Here is a 27,013-nt window from a genome sequence, read left to right on the forward strand (position 1 = left end):
GTGGGAAGACAAAAAAAAATAAAATAATAAATTGAGACCCAAAGCATCAGCTCTCTTCTTCTTTCTCTTTTTCATGTGATGTTCCCATGGGGACGGCTGAAAGCCTCATGGATGTATAACCATGAGAAAAGTCTAGCAAGGCTCCACGGAAAAGAGCAAGTCTCAGATCTCTTTGTCAGTCACCCACAGCTGAACAATCAGCAGTATTCTTTGATGACAGTGAGAGGGGGGGAAAGAGAAGTGTCACACAAAAGCCATTAAGTCAGGTGGGACAGACTCTGCGTGCCGAAATGATACTAATAACGACAGAATGGCTTCTAATAAGACTAGCTTCACCATAGCACTAAAGGAGCTTGGTGCAGTTTGTTCCCGCATCAATTATCATATCTGGCAAGAAGTCCTGATCTTAGCAGATTTATGGCTAGTTCCTGGGATGTTGCTGGAGCAGCATTAAGTTAGAAGAAATGCAAAGGAAGTTGGTAGCTCTGTTAGGCTTGTTTTGTATTGTGCCATCATGGAGTGCCAAGGGACAGACACAAAGGAAGGGCAGATTAGATTTCAAGTCAAAGAAATGGAAATAGTAAATAATAATGATAATAATTAATGATAGCTCTTTTCGAAAGCCTAGGTGAGCTGCTCCTGGAGACCTATATTCATGCACATGTGCTTTGAGCAGACCTTGAAAGGTCATTTCAAATCCAGCCAAAGCTAAAGAAATCAAAAGAGTCTTTTCCTCCTGACTGCATGGCAGTAAAAGGCCCTCTTCAAAACAGCTCTGTTTCCCTCTGTCTCAAAAACACCCCTATCCCTGCACAGCTGAAAGGATTTTGATGCTGAGCACAGACTCTGGCAAAGAGCCTGAAGCTCATCTTCTATCGCCACTCTTTTCTAAAAAGTGCTCCTCCCCGATATTTCCTTTCCCCTCAAAAAGTAGGGCTTGCTCGCTGCACCCTGCAGCCCAGTGACTGAGGCAGAGTTATATACCAGGCCCCGTGGCTCTGGAAGGCCACATAAAGATGTCAACTCAGGCAGTTTCAAAAGAAGATCAGACCAATTCATGGAGGCCAAGGCTCCTGTCGGAGGCAATATATGCTTCTGAATGCCAGTTGGTGGAAACTGCAGGAAGGGGAGAGCGCTGCTGGCACTCAGGTCTTTGCTTGTGGATTTCCCATGGGCATCTGGTTGGGCACACTGAGAACAGGATGCCGGACTAGATGGGCCTTTGGCTTGATGCAGCTGGGCTCTTCTGACATTCACAGAGAGCCAGTGTGGTGCAGTGGTTAAGAGAGGTGGACTTATAATCTGGTGAACCGGGTTCGAGTCTCCGCTCCTCCACATGCAGCTGCTGGGTGACCTTGGGCCAGTCACACTTCTTTGAAGTCTCTCATCCCCACTCCTCTCACAGAGTGTTTGTTGTGGGGGAGGAAGGGAAAGGAGAATGTTAGCCGCTTTGAGACTCCTTAAGGGGAGTGAAAGGCGGGATATCAAATCCAAACTCTTCTTTTTCTGCACAGAAGGAGCCAGTTGGTACCCCTGTTCTCTCCCTCCTCGCATCCCACAAAGTGTATGGCATTTTAACATTACACTGAAAGTGAGGGCTGAGCTGGTGCGGCGGCAGCAGGAGGCCCCATTAGCTAAAGCGGTACCTCAGGTTAAGAACAGTTTCAGGTTAAGAACAAACCTCCGGAACGAATTAAGCTCTTAACTTGAGGTACCACTGTATAATGTGAGTGGGCATTATGATCTTGGAAGACGTTCATGAGGGCCAGTTCTGGGGTGAGTCCTAGTACCTGTTTAGTTATAGGACTGCTGTCCAGAAGGGTTGAATTTTAGGGCATTCCCACCACATGTGGAGGTATGTGCCTGTGGAGGTGCAGACTCTCTAACATCTTGGTGAGGTTCCTGGGTGTATCAGTGCCAGTTTCCATGGTGTTAAGTACCACCTGTAGGTGAGTTTCAGAGTGAGTTCCCTTCTTTTGGTTAATACGGACTTAAATGGAGGTTTAGACCACATTCTAGTCCATTGAGGGGGGTTAATTGCAAAGCCTATGTCGTGCTCCCATTGTTCTTTGATTGTGTCAAAGGGGTTTGTGGGATTTTGGAACAGTATTTTGTATATTGTGGATACCATCCCTTTACCGTGTCCCTTTGCTGTCAGGAAAAGGTTTTCAAGGTGGACAAGGGCCTAGTGGCTGCTGATTTTACTGCTGGATTGTTTAAGAAGGCATGTAGTTGAATGGTGTGTTAGCCAAGGTATTTGGGTGTCCCCTAGTTTGTCTTGTATTTCTTGTTTTGGTATAGTGTGGGTTTGTTGTTTTTGTAGAAGTCTTTTAGACAGTGTAGGCCTTTGGCTTGCCAGGTTTTTACCTGGAGATTTTGTGCTGCGTATTGGAATAGTGGGTGACAGGCCAGGGGGGGTTAGCGGGGAGGGGGATAGTTTGCCTACTTTTCCCTTCTGTGTGAACCTGTTCAGTGTTGTGGGGATTTACTTTAGTTTGTTTTGGAGAAATGGGTGTGCTGTTGAGGGTTAGGGTTAGGGATGTTTTTGATGGTTTCTCTCTCCCAGTGGACCCATTGTTTCATCTCATCTTCTCGAGCATACGGAATTATGTGGCGTACTTGGTTGGCGATGTCATATGATTCTATGTTGAGGATTCCCCATCCTCCTCCTGAGGAGGGGAGGTGCAGGTATTTGGGGCTTATTCTTGGCTTTTTGTGTGAGCAAATAAACAAGTATAGTTTTTTCTGCCACTTCTGGAGTTGGGTTGGGCGAATCCAGATTGGGGTTGGGAGTTTGGAATAAATAGGTTAGTTTTGGAAGGGTGATCATTTTGAACACAGCATACTTTTGTGATTATGATGATGAAATCTAATTGCATCACAAAGGGCTGCCACCTTTGGCTCTAGAAAAGGGAATAATTACATCCACAATTAATCATTTACATGACGTAGGAGGATGATTAGACAAATTCATGAAGAATAAGGCTGTCGTTGACTAAAATAAAAAAAATCCTTCCAGTAGCACCTTTAAGACCAACTAAGTTAGTTCTTGGTATGAGCTTTCGTGTGCAAGCACACTTCTTCAGATACACAGGTCGTTGACTGTTGACTGTTGGCCATTATGACCAAGCTCTGCCTCCACAGCTGGAAGCAGCAATGCTTCTGAATGCCAGTTGCTGGAAACTTCCAGAAGGGGGCGTGTTCTTGTGCTTGGATCCTTCATCTGTGTTTCCCACAGACATCTGTTGGGACACTATGAGAACAGGATTCACTGGCCTGATCCAGCAGGGTCTTATGTTTTTAGATTGGAGGACAGGTGAACATATTTGCTTGGGTGACTCCTAGATCTGTCAGTCATGGAGGAAGTTAAAAGGCTGTCCCTCAATTGGCCAATTAAGTTCTCCTCACTCAAGAGCTTCAGAAGAAGGAATATGTGTCCAAAAGAGGAAATATGTGATTTAACATTCAAGGGCTGATTTTACATTTGTCACTTGTATTTTCTACTAACTTCACAACATTCATGGTTAATACAGTTTGCATCTTGCACCAAATACATTAAATATGATGTAAATGTCAAACACCCAGATACGTTCTAGAGAGGGAGCCCTGTTAGTTAGTTGCAAAAAAAAGCAAGGCAGAGTCTTGTGGTACATTGACTATCACATATTATTTCATAAGGTTTAGTGGGTGCTTCCAGACAGGGCTTTTTTGCCACAAAGGGAACATTCAGGTCCAGTTCTTCTGTGAGCATGACTGGCACACAATCATCCTTCCACTTTGTTTTTTCAGCCTTAGATTATTATTTTTCTCCTTAGGTATTCCACTGTTTCCCTCCCATACTAGTGGGAGGTCCTTTTCTTTCTGGCCCTTCCCCCCAGTCATTACTCTCCCACCCTCCACTACCTATTCCTGGTCTGGGCATGCATGCAGGTAATTCTGTATCAGTGCACATAGACATTTATTTCCCACAAAAAGTTGGCAAGAGCAAATATTTCAAGCCCCTTGGCTATCATGTTTCACAATGGGCAAAATGGAATCTTGTACTTTTGTGGGAGGGGGGCAACACCCATTTCCATTGTAATAATACAGAAGTCTTGCACAAGACTGATGTCGACCGATACTGAAATCCTGATCAAAGTGCCTTGCACAAGACCTCTATATTATTTTGTTCTAAGTCTCTATATACTGCTTTTACAGCCTCTAAGCTAATCCTCCCTGTGTGCTGAGATATTGCACGAATAGGTCCTCTGAACTGGGGCAGCATCCATAACATGCATTAAAAGCATGTTTAAAGCACACGCCTTCCTGCAAAGAACCCCGGGACCTGTAATTTGCTTAGGGTCCTGGGAATTGTAGCTCATTGAGTAAACTCCAGTTCACATGATTACTTGGGAGGTGAAACTATCACTATTAAAATTGTATAAATGCGGTTTAACTGTATGGTGCAGATGCACCTTTAGGTACCAGGTGAAAATGTTCCTATTCATCCAGGCCTTTGGCTGATTAGCATCTGATACCCTTTTAAATGTGTGTGTGGGGGGGGAATTATTGGTTTGTTTTTGTTCTTCTTCTTATATATTTTGTGTTTTTTATATTGTATTTTTGTAAACCGCCCTGAGATCTAGATGTGAAGGGTGGTATACAAATTTAATTAATAATCAATAATAATAATACCAGTAATAATAATAATAATACTGGTGTGCCTTCAGCATATGACATTTGGTGGGAATAGGCAGACTCATGTTGTTTGGGTTGCCAGAAGCACAATAGCTAAGTTGTGTTCAGGTGAGGAATAAATGGATGCATGGGCATAGCCAAGGGGGGGGCAGGGGGGCAGTGGCCCCCCCATCAATAAAAATAAATAAAAATACATAGCTAACTGAGGTTCTGCCACCACCGAACAAAAGACCTGCCCTCCCAACAAAAGGCCTGCCCCCCCGCAAAAAAATCCTGGCTACGCCCATGAATGGAAGTAGGGATAATGTCGCTAGGTACTGCCCATCAAAAGGTCACCACCACCCTGCAAAAATGTGTCAATGAGCTTCAACAAACTAATAACTGTGGATGTATAAAGGGTTATTACTTAGCTAATTTTCCAGAGTAAGAGGAAATCTGTATGAAATGTAAAAAAAGTAAAAGATGGCCTTCTGATGCTGGCAGTGCAAAAAACTTGTGTGCCTGAGCAGCACTGATTTCACAATAAACCTCCACCTGGAAGCACCCTCTGTTGTAACCAATGCCAGAAACTTAGAGATATCAATCACAACAGAGTTGCTGAAACCTAATGCCACAATGAATCTGTGAGTCTTGAAGATGCCAGATATGAATTCATATCAGAAGATGAATGCAAACAAAGCAAACAAAGCAGATAGCTATGCACACCTAGAACAATCTGGATACTACAACTCAGCACAGGACCATAGCAGATGTATGATTATGATTTATTGGAAGCAATTCTGAGTTCAATAGGACAAACTCTTCAGAAGGCATGCATAAGGTTACAGTTTTAATACAGCACTTGCTATGTGACATGTTGCACCATTCCTAAATGTATTTCCAGTACTGGGTCAGGTGAAAGCATAAGAAGCAAACAATTAGTAGATTATGGAAATTGTCAGGGGAAATGTGCAATTGTAACTTTCTGAAATTTAATTTGGGCGCGAGCTCCTCGATCTCAGAGGAGCGTGAGTAAACATGCTGAGTTGGGAAAAAAAGATGGGGAGACAAAATATTATTCTCTCTCTGCCCCCAAGTTTATGCTAGGATTTAGTACGGATACGTACTAAACAGCATACAGATAGGCGCCGTTCCATCGTGACCCTCACTCGTGGATCAGACCTCAGTGGCTGTTGCATTTTCCAAACTCGTATATTGACTTTTCTTCCCCACAGCCTGTCACTTGCTTGATCTGTTGCTGATTTTGTCATGGTACTCGCCAACTTTGGATAAATTTAGGACATACACTGCCGCTGAAGGGACGATGGGAGAAATTTGGAGCCAGTGAAAAAGAAAGTCGATTTTGCGGGGGGGGGGTGTGTGTGTGTGTGTGTGTGTGTGTGTGTGTGTGTGTGTGTGTGAGAGAGAGAGAGAGAGAGAGAGAGAGAGAGAGAGAGAGAGAGAGAGAGAGGGTTTCACATAGGGACAGCCCCCTGCCCGGGGTCTGCTCACCAGCAAGTTATCTCTCCGGAGGAGGGGAGGGAACGCGCACGCTGAGGTGCCGCCCCCAGCTCCCTTCTCTCCGCGCATTCGCTCCAGCTATTGTGACGTCACTGCGTTCTAAAAAAGAACCGAGAAAACAATCTGCACTGAGAGAAATAGATACAGTCCGGGTCCTATTTAAAGGGGAAGCTCTGGGCACCCCGGAGTCAGATCCAGCTTTATAAACAAAGGCGAAGGAAGGATTGCGGGAGAAGCCTCCTCAGCAAATATGGTGTCGCCGGTGACAGTGGTGAGTTCCAACAGCCAGCTTTTTAGTAACTGCAAGGCGGGTGGGGAGAGCAAAGGGGAACGACGCGCGCGCGCGCGCGCACACACACACACACCAGCAAGTATAAAATCAAGTGTCAAGATTGCAATAATTGCTGCCTCGGGAAGCGAGCCCTGCAGATTCGCCGCTGACGACTTCACAATCGCTGCAGGGTTTTTATTTGGACAGGTAGCCGCTGTCAGAGAGCATCTGATCTACGCTGGGAATCCTGTCCCCATCATCTGTGCCGGCTACTAGAGTAGTCCCCCGCCACCCCGTAGTACTTCCATCTCATTGCCCTTTTTCTGTTTTACTCTCTCCTCCCGCCTCCCTCCTTTGCTGGTAGCAAAATGTGGCTGTGATGGCGGTGGAAGAAGGGGGGGGGGGTAGAGATTGGAAAGGGGGAAGAGAGACATCACGACCGGATCGGTCGTTGCTTTACATAGCAAGCGGTGTGGGGGCGTGGGGAAGAGGAGGAAACCCTGCCAAAAGTCAATAGGATGAAAACATTGGGCATGTGACTAGGAAGCGTGACTTTGTTGATTTCGCTCCTTGGGGCTTGCCGGCAAGGCACCGTCTGATTGATGGAGAAGATTGCGGGTGGGAGGGATTCCAGTTCACCTCCCCCTTTCTCTGGCGCCCCCCCTCGCCGCCCCCCCCAACTCGCTTTGCTCCGGAATTGCTGGAGGATGGCACCATGCTGCCAATCTGCCTGCCTGTGTGTGCTTACATGGCCCATATATATATGCGCGTGTGTAAGGCATGTGCCATTCCCATTACGGATTTCTGATCCGTGGGTGCCCTCTGGGATCGAGAAACAACAGTGCAGAGAAATCAGCAAGCTTTATTTTTGCTTCTCCCCGCCCCCTGCCCACTCCGCAGCTAATAAACATCTTTGTCCGAATGCCATTTAGACTGCTGAAGATGTTTTGAAAATAAAATAAAAATAGGCAGATCTATAGGTATATCTAAATCTCTCTCTCTCTTTCACTCTCTACATATGTATATTTTAATCTGAAATGAACGCAGCTAGGACCGATTGATAGATAGATTGCTGAAGCAGAGTGATGTAGTCAAAAGCATTCTAGGACACAGGGGACCTGGGTTCAAATCTATTGCTACCCATGATGCTTACTGGATTTCTAGTACACAGAGCTGTTGTGAGGATAAAATAGGATAATCCTTTGCAGCGCTATTATTCTAGGAAAAAAGGTGCCGGAGCTCACCATGAACGCCTCCCTTGTTCTCTTATAATGGCAATAGTGCCCACCATGTGTGTAGCCAAGGGGGGGGGCAGCTGCTCCCCTCGAATCAATAAAAATCAATAAAAATATATAGCAAACTGAGGTTCTGCCCCCCCAAAAAAACCCTGGCTACGCCCATGGTACCCACCTAGAGCAGAGTTCCATTGAGTTCCAGCTGAAAAAACCCTGATCCTATGTAGGAACATAGGAAGCATCAAGAGCAGTATTTCCTACACTGACCACCAGCATCTCTCCAAGGTCTCAGGCAAGAGCCTCTCCCAGCCTTACCTGGGGCCTTCTGCATGCATCTATCTAGTTTGTCTGTCCTAACCGCAATACAGGACGTGGGTGGCGCTGTGGGTTAAACCACAGAGCCTAGGACTTGCCGATCAGAAGGTCGGTGGTTCGAATCCCTGCGATGGGGTGAGCTCCCGTTGCTCGGTCCCAGCTCCTGCCCACCTAGCAGTTCAAAAGCATGTCAAAGTGCAAGTAGATAAATAGGTACCGCTCCGGCGGGAAGGTAAACGGCGTTTCCATGTGCTGCTCTGGTTCACCAGAAGTGGCTTAGTCATGCTGGCCACATGACCTGGAAGATGTACGCCGGCTCCCTTGGCCAATAAAGTGAGATGAGCGCCGCAACCCCAGAGTCGTCCGCGACTGGACCTAATGGTCAGGGGTCCCTTTACCTTTACCTAACCGCAATACAACAGGCGTTTCATTCCAAATGAAATTAAAACAGGTATTGTAGTGACTTCACTCATTGGGCATTTGAAGATGTGTGCTGTAGTGGCGAGAGCAGACTTTCCCAACCCTGGATCACCAGATGTTGTGGGACTACAACTCCCATCATCCATGACCAGCAGGGGAATGATGGACATAGTAGTCCAACAACATCTGGGAGCGCAAGGTTGAGAAAGGCTGAGCTAGAGTGTTGGGCCTTGGGAGACCAGGGGTCAATTCCCTGCTCAGCCACAAAGTTCACTGGCTTGATATTGGGCCAGTCACTGCCCTTCAGACCAGCCTACCTCACAGGGTTGCCCTGAGGATAAAATGAGAGCAGGAGAGCCATGTACACTTCCTTGAGGTTCTTGGAGGAAAAACGGGATAGGAATGAAATAAAATTGTGATTAATACCTTCTTCAAAGTTACGTGCCTCACTTTCTGATCTTGATGCTCTTTAATTCCAGATGAGTGGTTTGGAGGTCAGCAGGGAAATGTTCTCCGCATGTGAAAAGAGACTTTCTTTTTATTACTTTATATATTCAAGGGCTGATCTTTGCCACAAAAGAAGAGTGTGGGACTGAGATCTGGTGAAGTTACTGCAGGGGGTTCCACAGGGATAATACTTATCTCTGCAAAGAAACAAAGTGTTACCTCTTTGTCCTTGGGTACTGGTAAGAAGACTGAAAGATAATGTAGTTTTCATGTTACCTTGATTAATTTAATTATAAGACTCAGTGATTATCATCTGCATTATTTTATGCAAGGAGGACAAAAGTGACAAATTTAAAATTTAGGAAGATTTTGAAAATTAGGAAAGTCTTTTTACTGTTGGGATAGTGTAACAAATAAGTAAACATTTTAAGCACAATTTGGTGTTTCCTTCACTGGAATATTTCAAGGAAAAGCTGAACAGGTGTTTGCCTTAATTATAAGGCTTGTTTTGCTCACTTCGGCAGCACATATACTAAAATTGAAAAGATACAGATAAGGCAATTTATTTATTTATTATGCTGCCCTTTGTCCAAATATCTCAGGGCAGTTCACAATATAAAAATACAAAATGAGAACACAAAATACATAATAAAACAAAAACTAACCAATGACTCCCCCTCCCCCAAAACACATTTAATAGGCCACAAATATTAATCAGCCAAAGGCCTGGTTATAGAGAAACATTTTTGCCTGTTGCCTAAATATATGTAATGAAGGCACCAGGCGAGACTCTCTGGGGAGAGCATTTCACAAATGAGGAGCCGCTGCAGAAAAGGCCTGTTCTCATGTTGCCACCCTCCAGATGCCTTGTGAAGGAGGGACACGAGGAAAGGCCTCAGATGATGATCACAGGGTCTGGGTCTGTTCATATGTGGAGAGGTAGTCCTAGTGGTATTGCGGTCCTTAAATGAACTTTTGTTGTTGTACAAACTGAAGCACATACATAGCTCATACTTTAACGTTCCCCCCCCCCCATTCAGCACTGCCAAAACCAGTGCTGTATTATGAAAATCATGGGCCAGACAGACAGCTGACTGGCCCCTTTAATTGGGTTTGTTTTAAATGGAAAGATAAATAGACAGCACCCGTCCTGTATTACGAAAATTGGGAACCCTAACCAGATCCTTCTTAGCCTGTCAATTACAAGTTAGTTTAATGCCCTCTATTTCGTCTGTGTATTGGAAGGAGATAATACTTTTTCTTTAACTGAATACACGGTGATGCTTTTTAATGTGGGAATGAAGTGAAATGCAGCCTATTTTACTAGTGAAGCTTCAGGCCAAGATTTGGCCCTTGTGAGCCTGAAAAGCCTTTTCTGTGCCTTTACCTCATTGCCAATCTTCTTTTAGAACCAATAGAAGATTGTGCCAAAAAAAATACTGTCTGATAAAGGAAAGGTACAGATTATCTCTATTTGAACTTTCACCTGCCTGAAGCAGCTTGAATTCTTTTTTCTCTTTTCCTCTGGACATGAAACACCTGGTTATAAAACATTCTATTCTCTGAACATGACTTATGTAGGCTGGAACTGGAGTTTTTTGCAGGTAGATTTTTGTGGCCGTCTTAGGTATCTATTCTTCTCCCTAATTTTTTCTTCTGTTAGATCTCTTGCTCCTTTTACTGACCAACTTTTAGACCACAAAGACATTTACTAGCTATAGAGCTGGCATCGCTGAGCATAAAAGTATGACTTATTTTTGAATAAAGCATACAGAGGACTGCACTGCATATCTTCTGGTAAAACAGATTTGGCAAGTGTAATGTCCAAAAGCCCTTGAAGGCTTATTTAATCGTTCATTTTTATTAGGTGTCTGAAAACTGTGCTCAGTACCCCAAATATCTCTAGGGACAGTAGATAGTTAAAATAACTTTTTAGAAAAGCCTCCTGGAAGAATCTAGCCAAACTAAGATACTTTGAAATGTAATGGGACTTACCTCTGGCACTTTGAAAAAGGATAGATAGACCTTGTACCATTTTATGAATACCGGGGTTGCTTCCACACTTTGAGTCTTGGGAGAGATACTATTTTTATAGTATAAAAATACTCTTGATAGTGCTGTATCCTGCCATAGTTCTTTATATCTCAGACCTTGGGCTTTAGTGTGCTGGCACCTGTCCTTCCTGACACCAGGCAGGTACCTACACCATTGACATTTAGATACCTGCTTAAAACTCACCTGTTAAGCTTGGCTTTCCCTGAGAGATGATCCAGCCATGCTGATTTGTGATATACATTGTGTTTGTTTTATGGATGTAATTTTCTTGTTGAGTTTATGTGTGAGTGTCTGGAGGCGGTTGGAGGATGGATGGCAGCTAACAGATTGAGGTTGAATCCTGGCAAGACAGAAGTACTGTTTTTGGGGGACAGGGGGCGGGCTGGTGTGGAGGACTCCCTGGTCCTGAATTTGGTAACTGTGCCCCTGAAGGACCAGGTGCACAGCCTGGGAGTCATTCTGGAGGTCAATTCTGTGTCCAGGGCAGCTGTCTACCAGCTCCATCTAGTACACAGGCTGAGACCCTACCTACCAGTCTGTCTCACCAGAGTGGTGCATGCTCTGGTTATCTCCCACATGGACTACTGCAATGCACTCTACATTGGGGCTACCTTTGAAGGTGGCCTGGAAACTACAATTAATCCAGAATGTGGTAGCTAAACTGGTGACTGGGAGTGGCTGCTGAGACCATATAACACTGATCCTGAAAGAACTACATTGGCTCCCAGTATGTTTCCGAGCACAGTTGGTGCTGACCTTTAAAGCCCTAAATGGCCTCGGTCCAGTATACCTGAAGGAGCGTCTCCACCCCCATCGTTCAGCCCAAACACTGAGGTCCAGCGCTGAGGGCCTTCTGGTGGTTCCCTCACTGCGAGAAGTGAGGTTGCAGGGAACCAGGCAGAGGGCCTTCTTGGTAGTGGTGCCTGCCCTGTGGAAATATTCACAAGTTGAGTCCGGAAAAATGCACATAGCATGGAAAGTACTGGAATGCAAGAGTTTGTCATCAGCGGCATCTGGATTCTCCATACAAATGAAACAGATTTTGTTCATTCAGAGGATCATAGAAACCTTTGTCTGATGGGTTCCTACATTGTAAGAGAAAGTTCAGAGATGTGCATGCCTTCCCACCTATTCTGCTGCACACTTAATGGAAACCTTTGATCTAATGCAGGAGTTTCAGAAAACGCCTGAGGAAGTAGTAAGCTTCAAGGTCCTTTGAGAAGAGTTAGCTTTATTTTATTTAAAATGAAGTGTGTGTGTGTGTTTGCACATTTGGAGTCTGTAGTTTCAGTTCTCCGTGTTCTCTAATTCTCAATAAGCTGACAGTTCCCTTCTTTCCCAGCAGACGCTAGGTAGGGTTCCCTGTACGCTAAATGCTGCAGTCAGATCTTAGACTGATTCTTCTGGCTCGGAGTATCTCCTTTCATGAGAGGCTAGAGGAGCCAGTCAGAGCTTTCAGCAGCACTGCAGGGTTTGGAGCCTAAATCACCATGCTTGTTAATTAAACAATTGATGTGAATGTACCTTTATAGTATTTTTTAAAACAACAACATGAAAGGCTATTATTATCGTAGGCTGTGCTGTTTATGACTAGCAGTGCATTTGAAATGCCCAATTCTGCTATTAGAAGAATTGCATTTTGTAAAAATAAGATGTTTATGCATATTTATGTAATTTGCTTTATTTATCCTTTAATAACATATGCTTTAATTCTTCTAATAATGCAGGAAAGCTAAACACTTTAAATTTCCACTAATTTCAATGGGAGAGATTTTTCCAGAAGCAATTCTATTCATAGCATCATAGAGTTGTAGAATTGGAAGGGATCCCAAGGGTCATCTAGTCCAGCCCCCTGCAACGCATGAATCTCAGCTAAAGCATCCATGACAGATGGCCATCCAACCTCTGCTTACCCCCCCCCCAAGGAATCAGTCTAACTTCCAAGGGAGTCTGTTCTACTGACAAAACAGCTCTTACCAACAGAAAGTTCTTCCTCATGTTTAGTTGGAACCTCCTTTAACTAGAATCCACTGGTTCTGGTTCTCCCCTCTGGAGCAAGAGAAAACAAGCTTGCTCCCTCTTTCCATGTGACAAACCTTTAGCTGTTTGAAGATGGCTGTAATATCTCCTCTCAGTCTTCTCTTTCCCAGGCTAAACATATCCAACTCCCTGAACTGTTTTTTGTAAGGCACAGTTTCCAGACCCATTATCATATTGATCACTCTCTTTTGCACATGTTCTAGCTTGTCAATCTCCATCTTAAATTGTGGCACCCAGAACACAGGAGTCCAGGCAGAATAGAGCGGTACTATTTCTTCACTTGCTCTGGACAATAAATCTCTGTTGATGCAGCCTAGAGTAGCATTAGATTTTTTTGTGTTGCTTCATCACACTGTTGACTCATTTTAAGCTTGTGGTCTACTAAGACCCCTAGGTCCTCTTTGCATGTACAGTCGTACCTTGGAAGCAGAACGGAATCCGTTCCCTCTCCTACAATTTTTGCCTATATACTCTCAAATCTGCCTTCCATGCTCTGGGTCATAGATCTCTTCACAAGTGTACACATTCTTTACATATAATGCTACTCCTCTTCTCTTCCTGTTTGGTCTATTCCTTTTGAGCAGGTTGTATACTCCTCAATTTCTACATTCCAGTCATGAGACTCATCCCACTCATCCTACATACCTACTTAGGAATAAGTCCCACTGGACTCAATACTTCTGAGTCAGCATGCGTTGGATTGCACTGTTAAGCATGTGGTTTGTTGCAATAGCAGTTACAAATAGGATTAGATTAGCATGGAGTCTAATAACTTCTGTGCTATACTTGGTCAAAATTGAAGGATATGTGGATCATTGCTCCCTGGCATTAATAACTAAAGATACATCCTGCAGTGTAACCTATATATTCTTTCTAACTGTTTATAGCTGGGATGGAGAACCCAAGGCACTCTGAATGTTGTTGACCTGCAGCCCCCATCATCCCTCACCAGTGACTATGTCAGCTGGGATGGATAGAAGTTGGGAGTCAGACAACATCTGGAAGACCACAGGTTCCCTATCCCTGCTCTCATTAGCTCGAGAGCCAGTGTGGTGGTGTGGTTAGGAGCGGTAGACTCGTAATCTGGGGAACCGGGTTCGCGTCTCCGCTCCTCCACATGCAGCTGCTGAGTACCTTGGGCCAGTCACACTTCTTTGAAGTCTCTCAGCCCCACTCACCTCACAGAGGAAGGGAAAGGAGAATGTTAGCCGCTTTGAGACTCCTTCGGGTAGTGATAAAGCGGGATATCAAATCCAAACTCATTTATGCTACAAAAATCTGCAGGCTATTTCTGGCAGTTGTGCAGGTTAAAGCGCAAACAGATACTGTAATTTGTCTCCATACCTTTCCTTCCCGGGGGGGGGGGGGGAGGGATTTGGGCTGGTTTCTCTGCAAGCAAACCCTGAAGAGTAACCAAGCCTTGTTCTTGACTTGCTTCTCATGATTTGTTGTGGGAAAGAAATAATGAGCCGGGTTCAGATATCACACGGTGCCAGACCACTGCATTGGGTTGTACTAGATGCCCCTTTGGGGACCCTCCATCTCCACAATTCTATGATTCTGTGTTTCCCAGCAGTGCTTCAGCATCGAGGCAGGAGCAAAGCACCCTCAATTTCAGAATGCACCAGAATACTGCAAATTCACATTTAACCACAGTTAATTTGACCGAAGGTTTAATGTGATGTGCAAATGTGGCCACTGAGTGACAAACAGAAGATGAAATGTGAGAGGAGTTCTGGTGTCATAGCACCCTGCAAGTATCAGGCATTGATTACTACCCAGAGATTTCAAAACCATCAACTAGCCTTTATTGGTGTTGACACTAAATCCATATCTGTTTTTGGTGCATTATGCTGCTTGCTTTTTAGATGATTTCCTTTCAGTGAAAAAGATGGAAGGAAAGTAGATTTCCTTTGAGAGAGGGTTTCAGAAATTCCTTGGGACACAGACTGGGAACAAAGCTGCCAAAAGGCCCCTCTGCTAGAAAGCAGAAAGCAAGGCATCACCACTCAAAGGCCACTGGAGAACATCTTTTTAGTGAATATTTGATGCTTAATTCTATCCTTTCTCAGTAGGCACTGCCTTAAGGTTTCATCACCAGCTGAGTGGCACTGAAAAGGGATTACCCTGCTGGCCTAACCGCTTTGTGAAAGGAACTTTTGCTGAAAACAACTGTCCCTTCATATTGTCCTGCTGCTAATTCAGGGGACATGGCTTTAGCTGATTGTAACTAGGGCAGATTTGTTTTTTGCTTGCAAAAATACATGAGAACAACGAGAGTATCAGTGCTGCACTGCTTCTGCTGCAGTAGGGCAACAGTGTGTTGACACCAAAGAGCTGGCATTCCTACCTGTTATTCCATGGCTAAAGGTGGTAGAATAGTTGGCACACAGGAATGGCTAGTTTGTTGGCCTGAGAAAGGAGGTGTGATCTTGTTTAGGCCATCTTATGATGCTTATCTACCTGTTACAAAGCACACTGCTTCTCCCATGGTTCTTAAGAGGGAAAAAATACTCTGAAGAATATGGGAACATGTACATGATGTCCCTAAGTAAAGGGAGTTGAGTGAGAACATAAGCCATTCATCAAGGCCAAAAATGTTGGTTTTTTTACTCCCAGCTACTCCAACCCACAGCAGCTCTCGGTGGTTTCAGGCAGAGATCTTCCCCAGCCTTATTCAATTTAATTTATTCTATTTCCTTTACATCCCACCTTCTCCAAGGAGCTCAAGGTGATGGCATACATGGTTCTCTTCCTCCCCCATTTCATCCTCACAACAAACCTGAGAGGTAGGGTAGGCAGTGGCTGGCTTAAGGTCATCCAGTGAGTTTCATGACTGAGGGGGGATTTGAACCCTGGTCTCCCGGGTCCTAGTCTGACACACTAACCACTACACCACACTGGCTCCTGCTATCTGAGCCCCTCCACCTGGAGCACCCAAGGTTGTGGAGCCCGGGATCTTGCACATATAAAACATGTGCTGATCTAGGGGGAGAGAGCTATGGCATTTGTACCTTCCCCGCCTCAGCAGAACTAATGGCGGCTTCATGCTGTTGCTAAGGCTGTTTACACACTAAATCATTAAAGCACATTCAAGTGCACATTCTTCCCCTCAGAGAATTCTGGGTAATGTAGTTTACCCCTCACAGAGTTACAACTCCCAGCGATCCTTAACAATTGGGCCGGCCCACCCATGAGGCAAGCTGAGGCTTTGGATGGCAGGACCCACAGGGCAGATCCTGATGTAGATATTTATCCCCCACCCCTTGTTCCTGGTGATCTTCACTCCTTCCTCCGGGAGTGCCATTTTGTGGTTTGCCTCAGGTGCCAAAATGTCTTGGGCCAGCCCTGGTTAACAAACGGCAGTGCCCTGAATTCTGGGGGAGAGAATGCACTTCAAATGTGTGTTATAGTGTGCACATAGCCTTAGGCTGGGGAAGGGGACAAGGGAAATAAAGGTTAAACTTCCTCTCCCAGAGAGTGCTACTTTGCTGATCCTCAAAGCAGCCACATGGGTTTGCAATTTAGTAAGAAAACAAACAAAGCAAGCTCACAGGAAATCTTAATCATGGCTCTTCTGTGTCACACCTAATTTGGCTCTGCAAAACTGCTTAAGCGCAGATGAGCCATCATTGCCCTTGTCAGAATCACATAACTTTGTTTTTCTTCCTGAAATTGACCAAAGTAGAAAGTATGTTATAAGTTAATTGACACAAGAGATATTTGTGATACAGGTCAACCATAGTCTTGGAACCCTATAACATCTTAAGGGTTCTTGGAGTCATTCAGGTTTTGCATGCTAACTGTGTATCCTGTGCAACTATATATTAGAGCCCCAGCACTTTTGGTGTTATTTTAATTTTAAAGGAAAACAATTTTGAGAGGAGATAATTTGGAGTAGTGGAGCAGTTGGGTTCTAAGTGATCTCAAACACATGCTTATAATATTGGAAGATCATTCAGTGTATGACTTCAGGGTTAATTCTGATATATAATTCTTATATCTCACTAATAGTATATAAACTCTACTTGAAAACCTCACTTTAACAAACCTGTCTAACAGAATAAGTAACAATCGGTAAGACAACTAACCAAGAGGGTGGTGGTGGAGGACTTGCTTAGTAACCTGGCAGAGTGACATGATGTTCATTGAGCTAGCACATGCTCTGGTTGGCTGTGTAGTTTTGAGGAAGTTTTTCCTCTGTATGCTTGGTTGTATGTCTCCCTACTATGTACAAGGACTAAAGTAAGAAAAACAAAAGCTCTTTGTTTATCTCCCCCCCCCCATGATACAGTGGAACCTCATGTTACGTACCATCCCCCTTGTGAACGCTGTGGGTTACGAGCTCCGCTAACCCAGAAGTAGATGCTCCCGGTTGCGACCTTTGCCCCGGGATGCGAGTGGAAGTCACGTGCCGGCATTAGCAGGAGGTGCCATTAGCAAAAGTGCATCTCATTTTACGAGCAGTTTCGGGTTGAGAACGGACCTCCAGAACGAATTAAGTTTGTAACCAGAGGTACCACTATATACCATTTTGTTCTGTTTCTTCAGTAAAGTATTACAAGGATTTCTTTTTTCTTTGGACTTCTTCTGTATTATTTAAGTGACTTTGCTAACACTGAACCCCATGGCGGTTAAGCTACCTAATCCTGCTGCCTTTCTGCTTCAGATTTTTCCTTCCTGAAGCTGCTTTTATAAAAACCAAACCAAACCCATGGCTCTGTTTTTGGTTTCTAATTCTAATAAAAAGTTTCAACTGGATAAGATTTCCCCCCAATAAAATAAAATAAATTCCCTAAGGAAACTGTTTAACACCTTACATTTTGAAACAATTAAATATAAATTAGAAATAAAACAAATTAACCACTGCATTGACTCCAAAGAAGAAACCAGTAATTAAAGTCACCCAAAGCAGAGGACAAGAACTGACTGAATGCCTTGGTCAGGAGAGTGAAGAGGAAGAAATCAATTTAGGAGGGAATAATCTAAGAAGCAGAACCTACTTCAAAAGAACTGGACAGAGGGGAAACGTCTAATTAAAAGGGCAGTTGCAAGGATAACCTTCAGTCCATCCTGGGAAAGCTGGCACTACAACTTTATTTTTAAGTAAAATCAGGGATGAATATAGCAGTAATGGATGGGAAACATGGAAAACACTGGAATGCAATGGGTTGAAATAGTAGCACTATCCTGTTGCATGATGTTTTCATGATGGCTTTAATTGCTGCAGATCATTTTATGAGGTTGCTTCGGTTTTTTACTCTGTGCCTCACTCTGGGATAGGGGAAATGAAGAAGGGCAGAATATGAATTGAAATAATAAATGACATAAAAGAAGACTGTAAATGGCCTGGGGGAAGTAGGCATGATGACTGCGTTTTTGTCCACCTTGCTTGCTACGAGTCACCTTGGAGATTGGTGGTGGTCCATAACTGATGGTTCTTTTGAAGAAGAAACACCTGCCAGATGATGCAAACTTATCCAGCATTGAGATGAAAATACAAGAGACACGATATTCCTTTTCTTTTCTTCATTGCTTATGTCTTGAAAGATATAGTATTGGGAAATTCCCTCTCCCCAAACAAACATTTTCTCCATAAACAATAACTGTAAGTTTTTTAAGCAGATGGCTAAGTCCTGAGTTCCCCTTCCTCATAGGAGTTAAGCAATCAAGGAAGTATCCTTGGAAGTGCCTTGTAAATCTTTTATGGGAACGTCATTGCTATATGGTTGGGAGCGATGTAGCCTTGCAGCTGAAACATTCTGTTTGCTTTTGCTGTGCTTTTGTGAGCATGAAGGGAAGGGGAGAGAATAAATAACATAGCACAGGGCAGGAGGGAGAGCGACTGGGAACTTCCTAAACTGAAAAACACAATCAGATAAAGTACTCCATAGTCTTTTTCTTTCAGCTTCCTGTATCATTAAACTCTGACATTTTCTTGGAAGAATGTATCAGAGCCTAAATGAATTCATTACCCTGTGTTTTCCTTATGAATGTGGAAAGGCAGAAGGAATGTTTCACCTGGTTATCTTTTCAGCGTTCCATTTTCTTTTCTGCTATAGTTTCCCTTCTCCATCTTTCTGGGTTTAATCTTTACCGAGTCCCTGTGGTCTCAGTTCCATATCTGGAACATGGAGCATGTGAGGGTCATGCGTTTATTTTAGCTGCTGCTTGCTCTGAACATGGAGAATAAGCAGATACTGGCAAGGGCATAGTCTGATGCCAGGACCCAGCTATGGTGCATAGAGAGTGTCTCTGACTCATGCTTTTTCTCACCACTGAAGATACAACTAAACATCACTGGAAAATGCAGGGCCGTCACTGAAATGTTCCTCTGTAATGTCTAGGAGCCCACCTCCTTGGCTGGGGTCTGCAGAACCATTTTGAGGAGAATGTGAGACGTTTCACGACATCAAAGTAGGTAGCTGAAGTAGGAACACTGGGTTAGCTACAGCGCAGTCATGCACAAGTTTATTCAGAAGTAGGGGTATAGGGAGGCAACAATTTCCACCCCATCCTGTGTTCCTCAAAGTCAGCCGTTTTCACACACACCACCAAGGTTTTCACTGAGCTAGCCACCATGTTGAACTATTCACCTTGACTCCAATATCTCTTTCCTTTGGCTCCTAGGCTGTATTTCCTATGGGAGTGTTGTGAGAATATCATCCATGCCAAAAATGTCTGTCATACTCTTCTAGTGTGAAGTTATTACTGAGCATATTAGAGCTGAATAGGAGGATTTGAATCCCAAATGTGCTTGCTAATTCATTCTCACAACGCTGCTGCTAGCGAGTAGTTAACTATTTCTGCTTTGTGGATTAAAAACTGAGGATCAAGATGCCAAGGAGCAATGACCCTCAGTACAAATCTATATTTAGGAAACAAATAGCATGGTGGGTCAAACTGGAGAAAAGCAAGGATATCACCAACCTTCCGGCAGCCCTCAGCGTAGGGCTGTCAGTGGGCCCAGCACCCATGTCCCCAATAGCCACGATGATACCCTATTTTAATTTTTTTTTCAACTGCAATCACCATAACACTACTCACCATCCTACCTGGTGAGTCTCCAGACAGCCGTTTAGTCATGGGCATAGATCTGTAGGCTAGGTGTTACTGATTTATAAGTAGTCACATTGCATTTTGGGCAAATTACAATACTGGGGAGCCACCATGGATAAGAGTTGAGTTTTGCTCTCATTCAAAAACAACATCTGCACCTACCCTCTGCTAAGACAGTGGGAAGGGTAATGACTTGGGGTTTGGCTGGGTCATTCTGGTGAGGGGCCTTTTTGAGCCCTTGAGGACTTCTAGCAGTGCCCATCTGCTGGCACTGAGCATAGTGGAAGGGAAACTGAGAATGCATGCAGGCTGGCATAAGAACTCATGCTACTTTATGTGTTCTAGTAGCATAACACGCAAAATGATGTCAAGGGCAACAATTAATGCATTTATTACTCCATTATGTTTTATTTTTATTTATTATTTATTTATGTTTTATCATGCTTTTATATTTGTAGGAAGCATCCTAGTGTGGTTGGCACAACACAGTCAAATGGGCGGCATACAAATAATAAAATTGTTCATTTGTTTGTTTGTACTGAAATGCTTCAATCCACTGGGAGGAAGTCACCTTAGCTAAGTCCCATTGAACCCATTGCCAAAAGATGGGTTCCTCTCTGAATCCTCTGAATTTCCCAAACTGAATCCTCTCTGTTTTCAGTGGAGTGTTAATGTTTACTTAGATCTGACTTCTGCTGAATTCCGTAGAAGTCCCTCCTGGCAATTTGCAGAGATAATAGACTCATGTCTTCTCCAAGGACTGAAGCCTTGGTCATTACTAATTTTTGCTTGTTGACAAGTGTACACATGGCTAGAGAGTTTATTTATTAGATAAATTTCTATAGCACTTTTCATTTGGCCTGTAACAGTGCTCTGAAAGAGCTATTTGAGCAGGTTTGCAGAAGCCCCTCCAGGCAATTCCCAGAGATAATAGACTCGTGTCTTCTCCAAGGGAAAGGAGCCTGGCTGGAATCTTAAACAGAACCATCATTTCCTGTTTGCAGCAGAGTAGGGTTGCTATTTTTAGTTTTTATGGTCTTATGCAGTTTTCATGCATGCTGGAGCTATCGGAAACAAAAATCAATTTGCAGTCTGTTAATGATGGCTATCCTAGATCACCTTGGAAACCCCCATTGATCCTGATGTTAACCTTCACTCCTCCGGTGAATGTACACAAGCAGTTTTATTGTGTGGTAAGGTATGGTTGCTCACTTATCTGTATTACTACCCATATGGTGTAAATGTTCTTTACTGATCATTCTCATGCCTGGTGAATTTTGGCATCTTTACCATATAGGAAGCTGTCTGTCTGGAGTCACTCCTGATCTCCAGCTGAAATAACACACGGGATTGCTTTTGCTTCACATCTGTCCCTTGTTGTCCTCCCTCCTCCCACCTTGTTGCCCTTCTCCCTCATCAAAATTTAGAGGGCAAGAGGTTTGGGGGCAAGGTGCTGGTTTCTGTTACCAATAGCCTGTAGAACACTATGTTCTTAATAATAATAAGCCAGAATCAGGGTTTTCTCTAGACCTCCATATTTCTGGACAAAAGTGCTTTTGAATTTCAGGAGATCTTCTAGAGTAGCGTGTGATGCGTGATAGGAGGAGAACTCCTGATCAGCAGTGTGCAAATGGAAGCACTTCTCATGTGTATTTGGGACTTCTTGGAGGACATAATATTTGCAAAGGATCAAGGTGCATACTCTGTGACAATGAGCATTCAAAAACCATCCAACACAACCCATGACTAAGGGTTCACTGTTACTGAAATTTGAGAGGGGATGTGATGTTTGGGAATGAATCTGGGACAGACTAGGCTGTGGCTAGTGAAGTGGATAATTTGTTGCTGGACTAATTTCTCATCTTGATCAGCTAGGACCTGCTGTGACAGATCTGGCAGCTGACCTATTAAGAAGAGTGCATCAGGATGGAGTGATCAGCTCACAAGACATTTTTCTTGGGTTAGCTGTATCATGTTCAAGGAAATAGGTGTCTGATTTATCTACCACTAATTAATTCCAGGCGTCTTGGAGTTTCATGATGTAAGAGTTGATCAAGAGATATGTGAGAGAGAATAAGGAAGTTTGAGGACAACCTCTTCTTTTTAACAACTCAAGGAATCATTTGTCTCACTAACACTTTATATGGTGTGGACACCATTATACAGGGTAGGTACCTTCAACCTCTTCAGACCCAGGATCCACTTTTAACCCAAATGTGCACCTGGGGACCCATTTCTTAATTGTTTAACACACATTTGTGTGGTGGTGGTGGTGCTTTTGCAACTCAACTTGGATCAGGCCTCATCCTACTAGTGGGTCTTGACCCAGCAGTTGAACCCACCCAATTATCAAGCCCTCACTTGCCTCTCTACTTCACAGACAGGTAGAAGAAAATTATGCAAAGGCCAAAGCTGGTACCCTTGTTGCATAAGTAGCTCTTCCCCAAAACATTTCTCAGCCCAGTTGTTGATGCTCCAGAGTGTGATACGAAACCCAGGGACACAAGGAGATTAAGGAGGTGGTTGTTTTTATGTTCGCAGTGTGTAGGCAGGTTAATAAGATAATTGGTACATGTTTCTACACCCCGTAAACTGAAGGCTGTGGATCATTTTGCTTAATGAAATTATTTAAAGTCATATTTACTAGGTCAACCATTCTGTTGTGAGGAAAATGACCCACAGATATAAGCAACCTGTGTTTTGGCCTAATGAAAGTAGTTGGAGGAGGAACAACCAACATGTTCCCTTTAATATTGAATTTGCCGCTTCACCTTTCTGGTTTTCCTGCAGAGCCGGTTTTCTCATAGAGCTGCTGCTGTTTCATGAAGGGCATGTAGCTGGCTGGAACCGATGGGATATGTCGTTCAACAACATCTGAAGGACATCACATTGGCAGAGTCAGCTCATCCAGTAGGCAAATTTGAGGCCCCAATAAGGCAGCTTCATGGGCACCCCGACACCTCTGCAGAAGGGGTGCTGGTATTGGTTGAAATTGTGCCCCAAATTGCTCAAGCATGAGAGATCTCATGCGATTTGGGTGAGATCTCACCCAAATTGGGTGAGTTCTTGCCTGAAATTGTCGCTGATACTGCCGCTGCTTCTTTGCCCATGGTAGAGGCAGCAGGGGGAGTGGAAAGCGGTGTTGGCAGTAGCAGGTATGGCACCAGCAGCAGGAGTGGCAGGGCAGGCAAAGGCGGCACTTTCCATTGTGCCTTAGGCGGTGAAACGGGATGCACTGCCTCTGTGCATTGGTTATCCCTTCTCTATAATAATAATGGTCTGTACACAGTCCTGGTATCTCCACACAGACAAGAATGATGGTCACTTTTCCACAACTCATTTTCCTGCTCATCCAGTGCAAAATGTTCTTGAATTTTTAGCTGTAGTTCCGAGAGATGCTATACTCAGGGTGTTTTTGTATCCAGCTGACTATATTTATATAATATACTGTGCCAAAAAAGTTGTGCTTCTATTCAGCCCGTCTTCTGCGTTATTCAGTTTGGCATAAAGTCTGCCAATGAACCCTTCACGCAAGGATTGCCAATGCACTGTTAAATATATCTATTTGTTACATATATTTTAAGACCGACACCTCTTGGTGTCAGAGCTTGTTCAAAGGCTGAGTCAGAGCTTTCTGCAGAGGCCTTATCACACCACTGCCTGCTGTTACTCCTGAGCTGCCCCCGCAGCACCATTCTGCTTTAATTTGGCTTTAGGCATAACTTAATGGCAACTCTGACATTCTTTGGATGCCAAATTTGATCATGTGTCATATTATGCACTGGTGCAAGAAACAGTCAAGCTGATATATATTGCGGTTTTGACATGGCCTGTGCTCTTCAAGGGCATAGAGATCATATTGGTCCTCCACCTCATTACCCCTCCGGTTGCTCCCCACCACAAAAGTTCAATATCAGACTAATTGAAGCTGCGGCCTTGAATCTCTGTATCTCATTACCCATTCCTTCAGCCTGCTAGTCTCAGCAAGGCAAAATTTAGAATGTCATGAAACCTGATAAAACAGTGCCTTTTCCTTTTTTTCCTTTGGTAATGTACAATCTGTGTTCTTTTCACAGGAGATTGTGATATAAATAATGAACCGTCTCTGGAGAATATGTGCTGTGAAGCTTGAAAGTCTTCATTAGGTCTCAGTCCCAGAGTCTTCCTTTCACATTAGAACTTTTCTGTGCTAGCTTGGTTTTCTGGGGAAAAGGACACCGGAGGTGGCTCAATAAGTTTTGGTGCCTGGGGCAGAAAATCAAAATGTGACAAAGATATACCGTATTTTTCGCTCTATAACACGCTCCCAACCATAACACGCACATAGTTTTTAGAGGAGGAAAACAAGAAAAAAAATATTCTAAACGAAACAGTGGATGTATGATTTTTGTGGTTCATGCTGTGGCCACAGACATGTGATCTGACGGTGAGTTTGGGGTAGCCCAATGCAAAAATCCTGAGGATCCATGTGGATCCGTGCTTTGTAACTACGTTTTTGCACCACTGTGGCCCCAGGCAACAGTGGGTGCGTGATTTTTTTGGTGCAAGCTGTAGCCATGGACATGCTATGTGATCTGATGGTGAATTTGGGGTGACCCAGTGCAAAAATCCTGAGGATCCGTGTGGATCCGTGCTTTGTAACCATGTTTTAAGTGGGAAGGAAAAGCACTCAAGGGACAAGGAACATGCGTGGGGTGGGTGGAGAAGGATGCTGTTAATAATGCAGAAGAGGGGTATAAGAGGAGAAGGCTCTTATAAGAGGAGTGGGGAGGAGAGAGAGACAGAGAGCCTGCTTGAAAAAACGTTGCTGCTATTTAGCGAGTGGGGAAGAGACAGAGACAGAGAGCCTGCTTGAAAAAACGTTGCTGCTATTTAGCGAGTGGGGAGGAGAGAGAGACAGAGAGCCTGCTTGAAAAATCTTTGCTGTTATTTAGCGAGTGGGGAGGAGAGAGGGACAGAGAGCCTGCTTGCTTTAAAGGAGCCAACCGGACAGGAGCCGCTTACACTCGTGTAAGCGGCTCCTCTCCTCTCCTCTCCCGCTTTGCTCCTTTAAAGCAAGCAGGCTCTCTGTCTCTCTCTCCTCCTCACTCAGCGGCTCTTCTCCCGCTTTGCTGTTTCAAAGCGAGCCATGGAGGAGGGAAGGAAGGGGAACCATGGATCCTCTGCTCACGACTGCAGCAGATCCCCCCGCCATCCGTAGGGATTCGCTCCATAACACGCACAGACATTTCCCCTTACTTTCTAGGAGGAAAAAAGTGAGTGTTATGGTGCGAAAAATACGGTAATAATGTTGTGGTAAATAATGAACAAGCTGCTGTTGATGGGCCACCTCAGCTTTGAGGTGATGGTGTGTGCCCTACTTTACGGAGGACAGTCCTCTATTTGAAGGGCTAACTGCTCAGTCTGTTTCAAAGATTTGTTGTTTAGTCATTTAGTTGTGTCCAACTCTTCGTGACCCCATGGACCAGAGCGCGCCAGGCACTCCTGTCTTCCACTGCCTCCCGCAGTTTGGTCAAACTCATGTTGGTAGCTTCGAGAACACTGTCCAACCTTCTCGTCCTCTGTCGTCCCTTTCTCCTTGTGCCCTCAATCTTTCCCAACATCAGGGTCTTTTCCAGGGATTCTTCTCTTCTCATGAGGTGGCCAAAGTATTGGAGCCTCAGCTTCAGGATCTGTCTTTCCAATGAGCACTCAGGACTGAATTCCTTAAGAATGGATAGGTTTGATCTTCTTGCAGTCCATGGGACTCTCAAGAATCTCCTCCAGCACGCTTTGACTAAATGTGATCCACCTGGAGCAGGAACTGGCAAGCCACTCCAGTATCCCTGCCAAGAAAACTCCATGGACTAAAACAACAGGCATATAAAAGTTTCAAAGATAAGGAACCATAAAAAAACAAGATGGAGGGCCTTGAAGCTGCCCATCAACAGCTTTTGAACACAACACACACGTAACTAGCTGCAAAGTAACATAACATGATATGTAATAAAACTGTGATTTTAATCATCATACCAAAAAGCACAGTTCCTGATGGCAACATATCATATCTTCTATATGTATTGGTATTGTAAAGTCCAAGGATTGTCAAGTCCAAAGACTACAATGCACAGTTGTACACAAGGGTGTATCCTGAGAACTATTCTACCATTAGCTGCCTTTTGTTACTAATTAGTTTGTTTGTCACACTTTCAGACATAGGACGATGCAGAAGGTAGTTTCGCTTGTTGCACATTTAAGATGTAGGACGATGCAGAAGGAAGATATCAGCCTGAAATGGCATTGCCAACAGGAACTGTGCACTGTAATCTTTGGACTTGACAATCCTTGAACGTTACGATACCAATACATATAGAAGATATGCTATGTTGCCATCAGGAACTGTGCTTTTTGATATGATGATTAAAATTACAGTTTTATTACATATCATGTTATGTTACTTTACACTTTACGTGTGTGTTGTGGTGTTCAAAAGATGCTTCACGTAATGAGGCAATAGTGGTGTTTGTTGCCCATCAACATCTGGCAGCACTCAGTCAGCAGACTGAGCTTCCACACAAATATCCTGGTAGTGCCTTCCATGCCATGGTGAGGTGTGTTTAATTATGCTAATTATTTCTACATTTAATTTAATTTAATTTAATTATGCTATTTTCCCTACATGTCTAAAAGCATGCCCAAAATTACAACAACAACAACAACAACAACAACAATTTATTATTTGTACCCTGCCCATCTGCAAACTTCATACAAATTAGCGCCCTCTTTTGTCTTGTTTTTGGGTGATGCAAACCCTCTTTTTTGGCAGTGCAAAACAGTCTACCCTACTTGGCTTGCTTAATTGGTAGGGCTGGGTTTGAGCAGAACAGATTGTACAAATGATAGTATGCTAACTTGTTATGGTACTCTCCTTGCCTCATAATAATTTCAAAAGGTATTGCTAAGTGCAGATATAGTTATGTTGATACCATATTATCTTCCATCCTGATGATGCCCT

At 43.9% G+C, this 27,013-nt stretch overlaps 1 protein-coding gene and 1 long non-coding RNA gene across 8 annotated transcripts in view; one reads left to right on the forward strand and one right to left on the reverse strand.

Annotated features, from left to right (window-relative positions):
* Positions 1-5,427: 5,427 nt before the first annotated feature.
* LOC308474150 lies at positions 5,428-6,241 on the reverse strand. Its single transcript, XR_013984529.1, has 2 exons — positions 6,169-6,241; positions 5,428-5,969 (listed from the first exon to the last, which is right to left on the reverse strand). It is a non-coding gene; the product is annotated as an uncharacterized lncRNA (long non-coding RNA).
* A 55-nt stretch (positions 6,242-6,296) lies between these two features.
* Positions 6,297-27,013, forward strand: part of TMEM86A (transmembrane protein 86A) — a 45,329-nt gene continuing 24,612 nt past the window's right edge. For all 7 annotated transcript variants that reach the window (XM_080999834.1, XM_080999830.1, XM_080999833.1 and 4 more), the window contains exon 1: positions 6,297-6,448. In XM_080999834.1, coding sequence (XP_080855960.1) covers positions 6,428-6,448 — 21 coding nt within the window. In that variant the 5' untranslated portion in view covers positions 6,297-6,427. The remainder of the gene's footprint in view (positions 6,449-27,013) is intronic.

This window comes from Podarcis pityusensis (genome assembly GCF_964106645.2).
Source record: "Podarcis pityusensis genome assembly, chromosome: 1".
NCBI lineage: Eukaryota > Metazoa > Chordata > Lepidosauria > Squamata > Lacertidae > Podarcis > Podarcis pityusensis.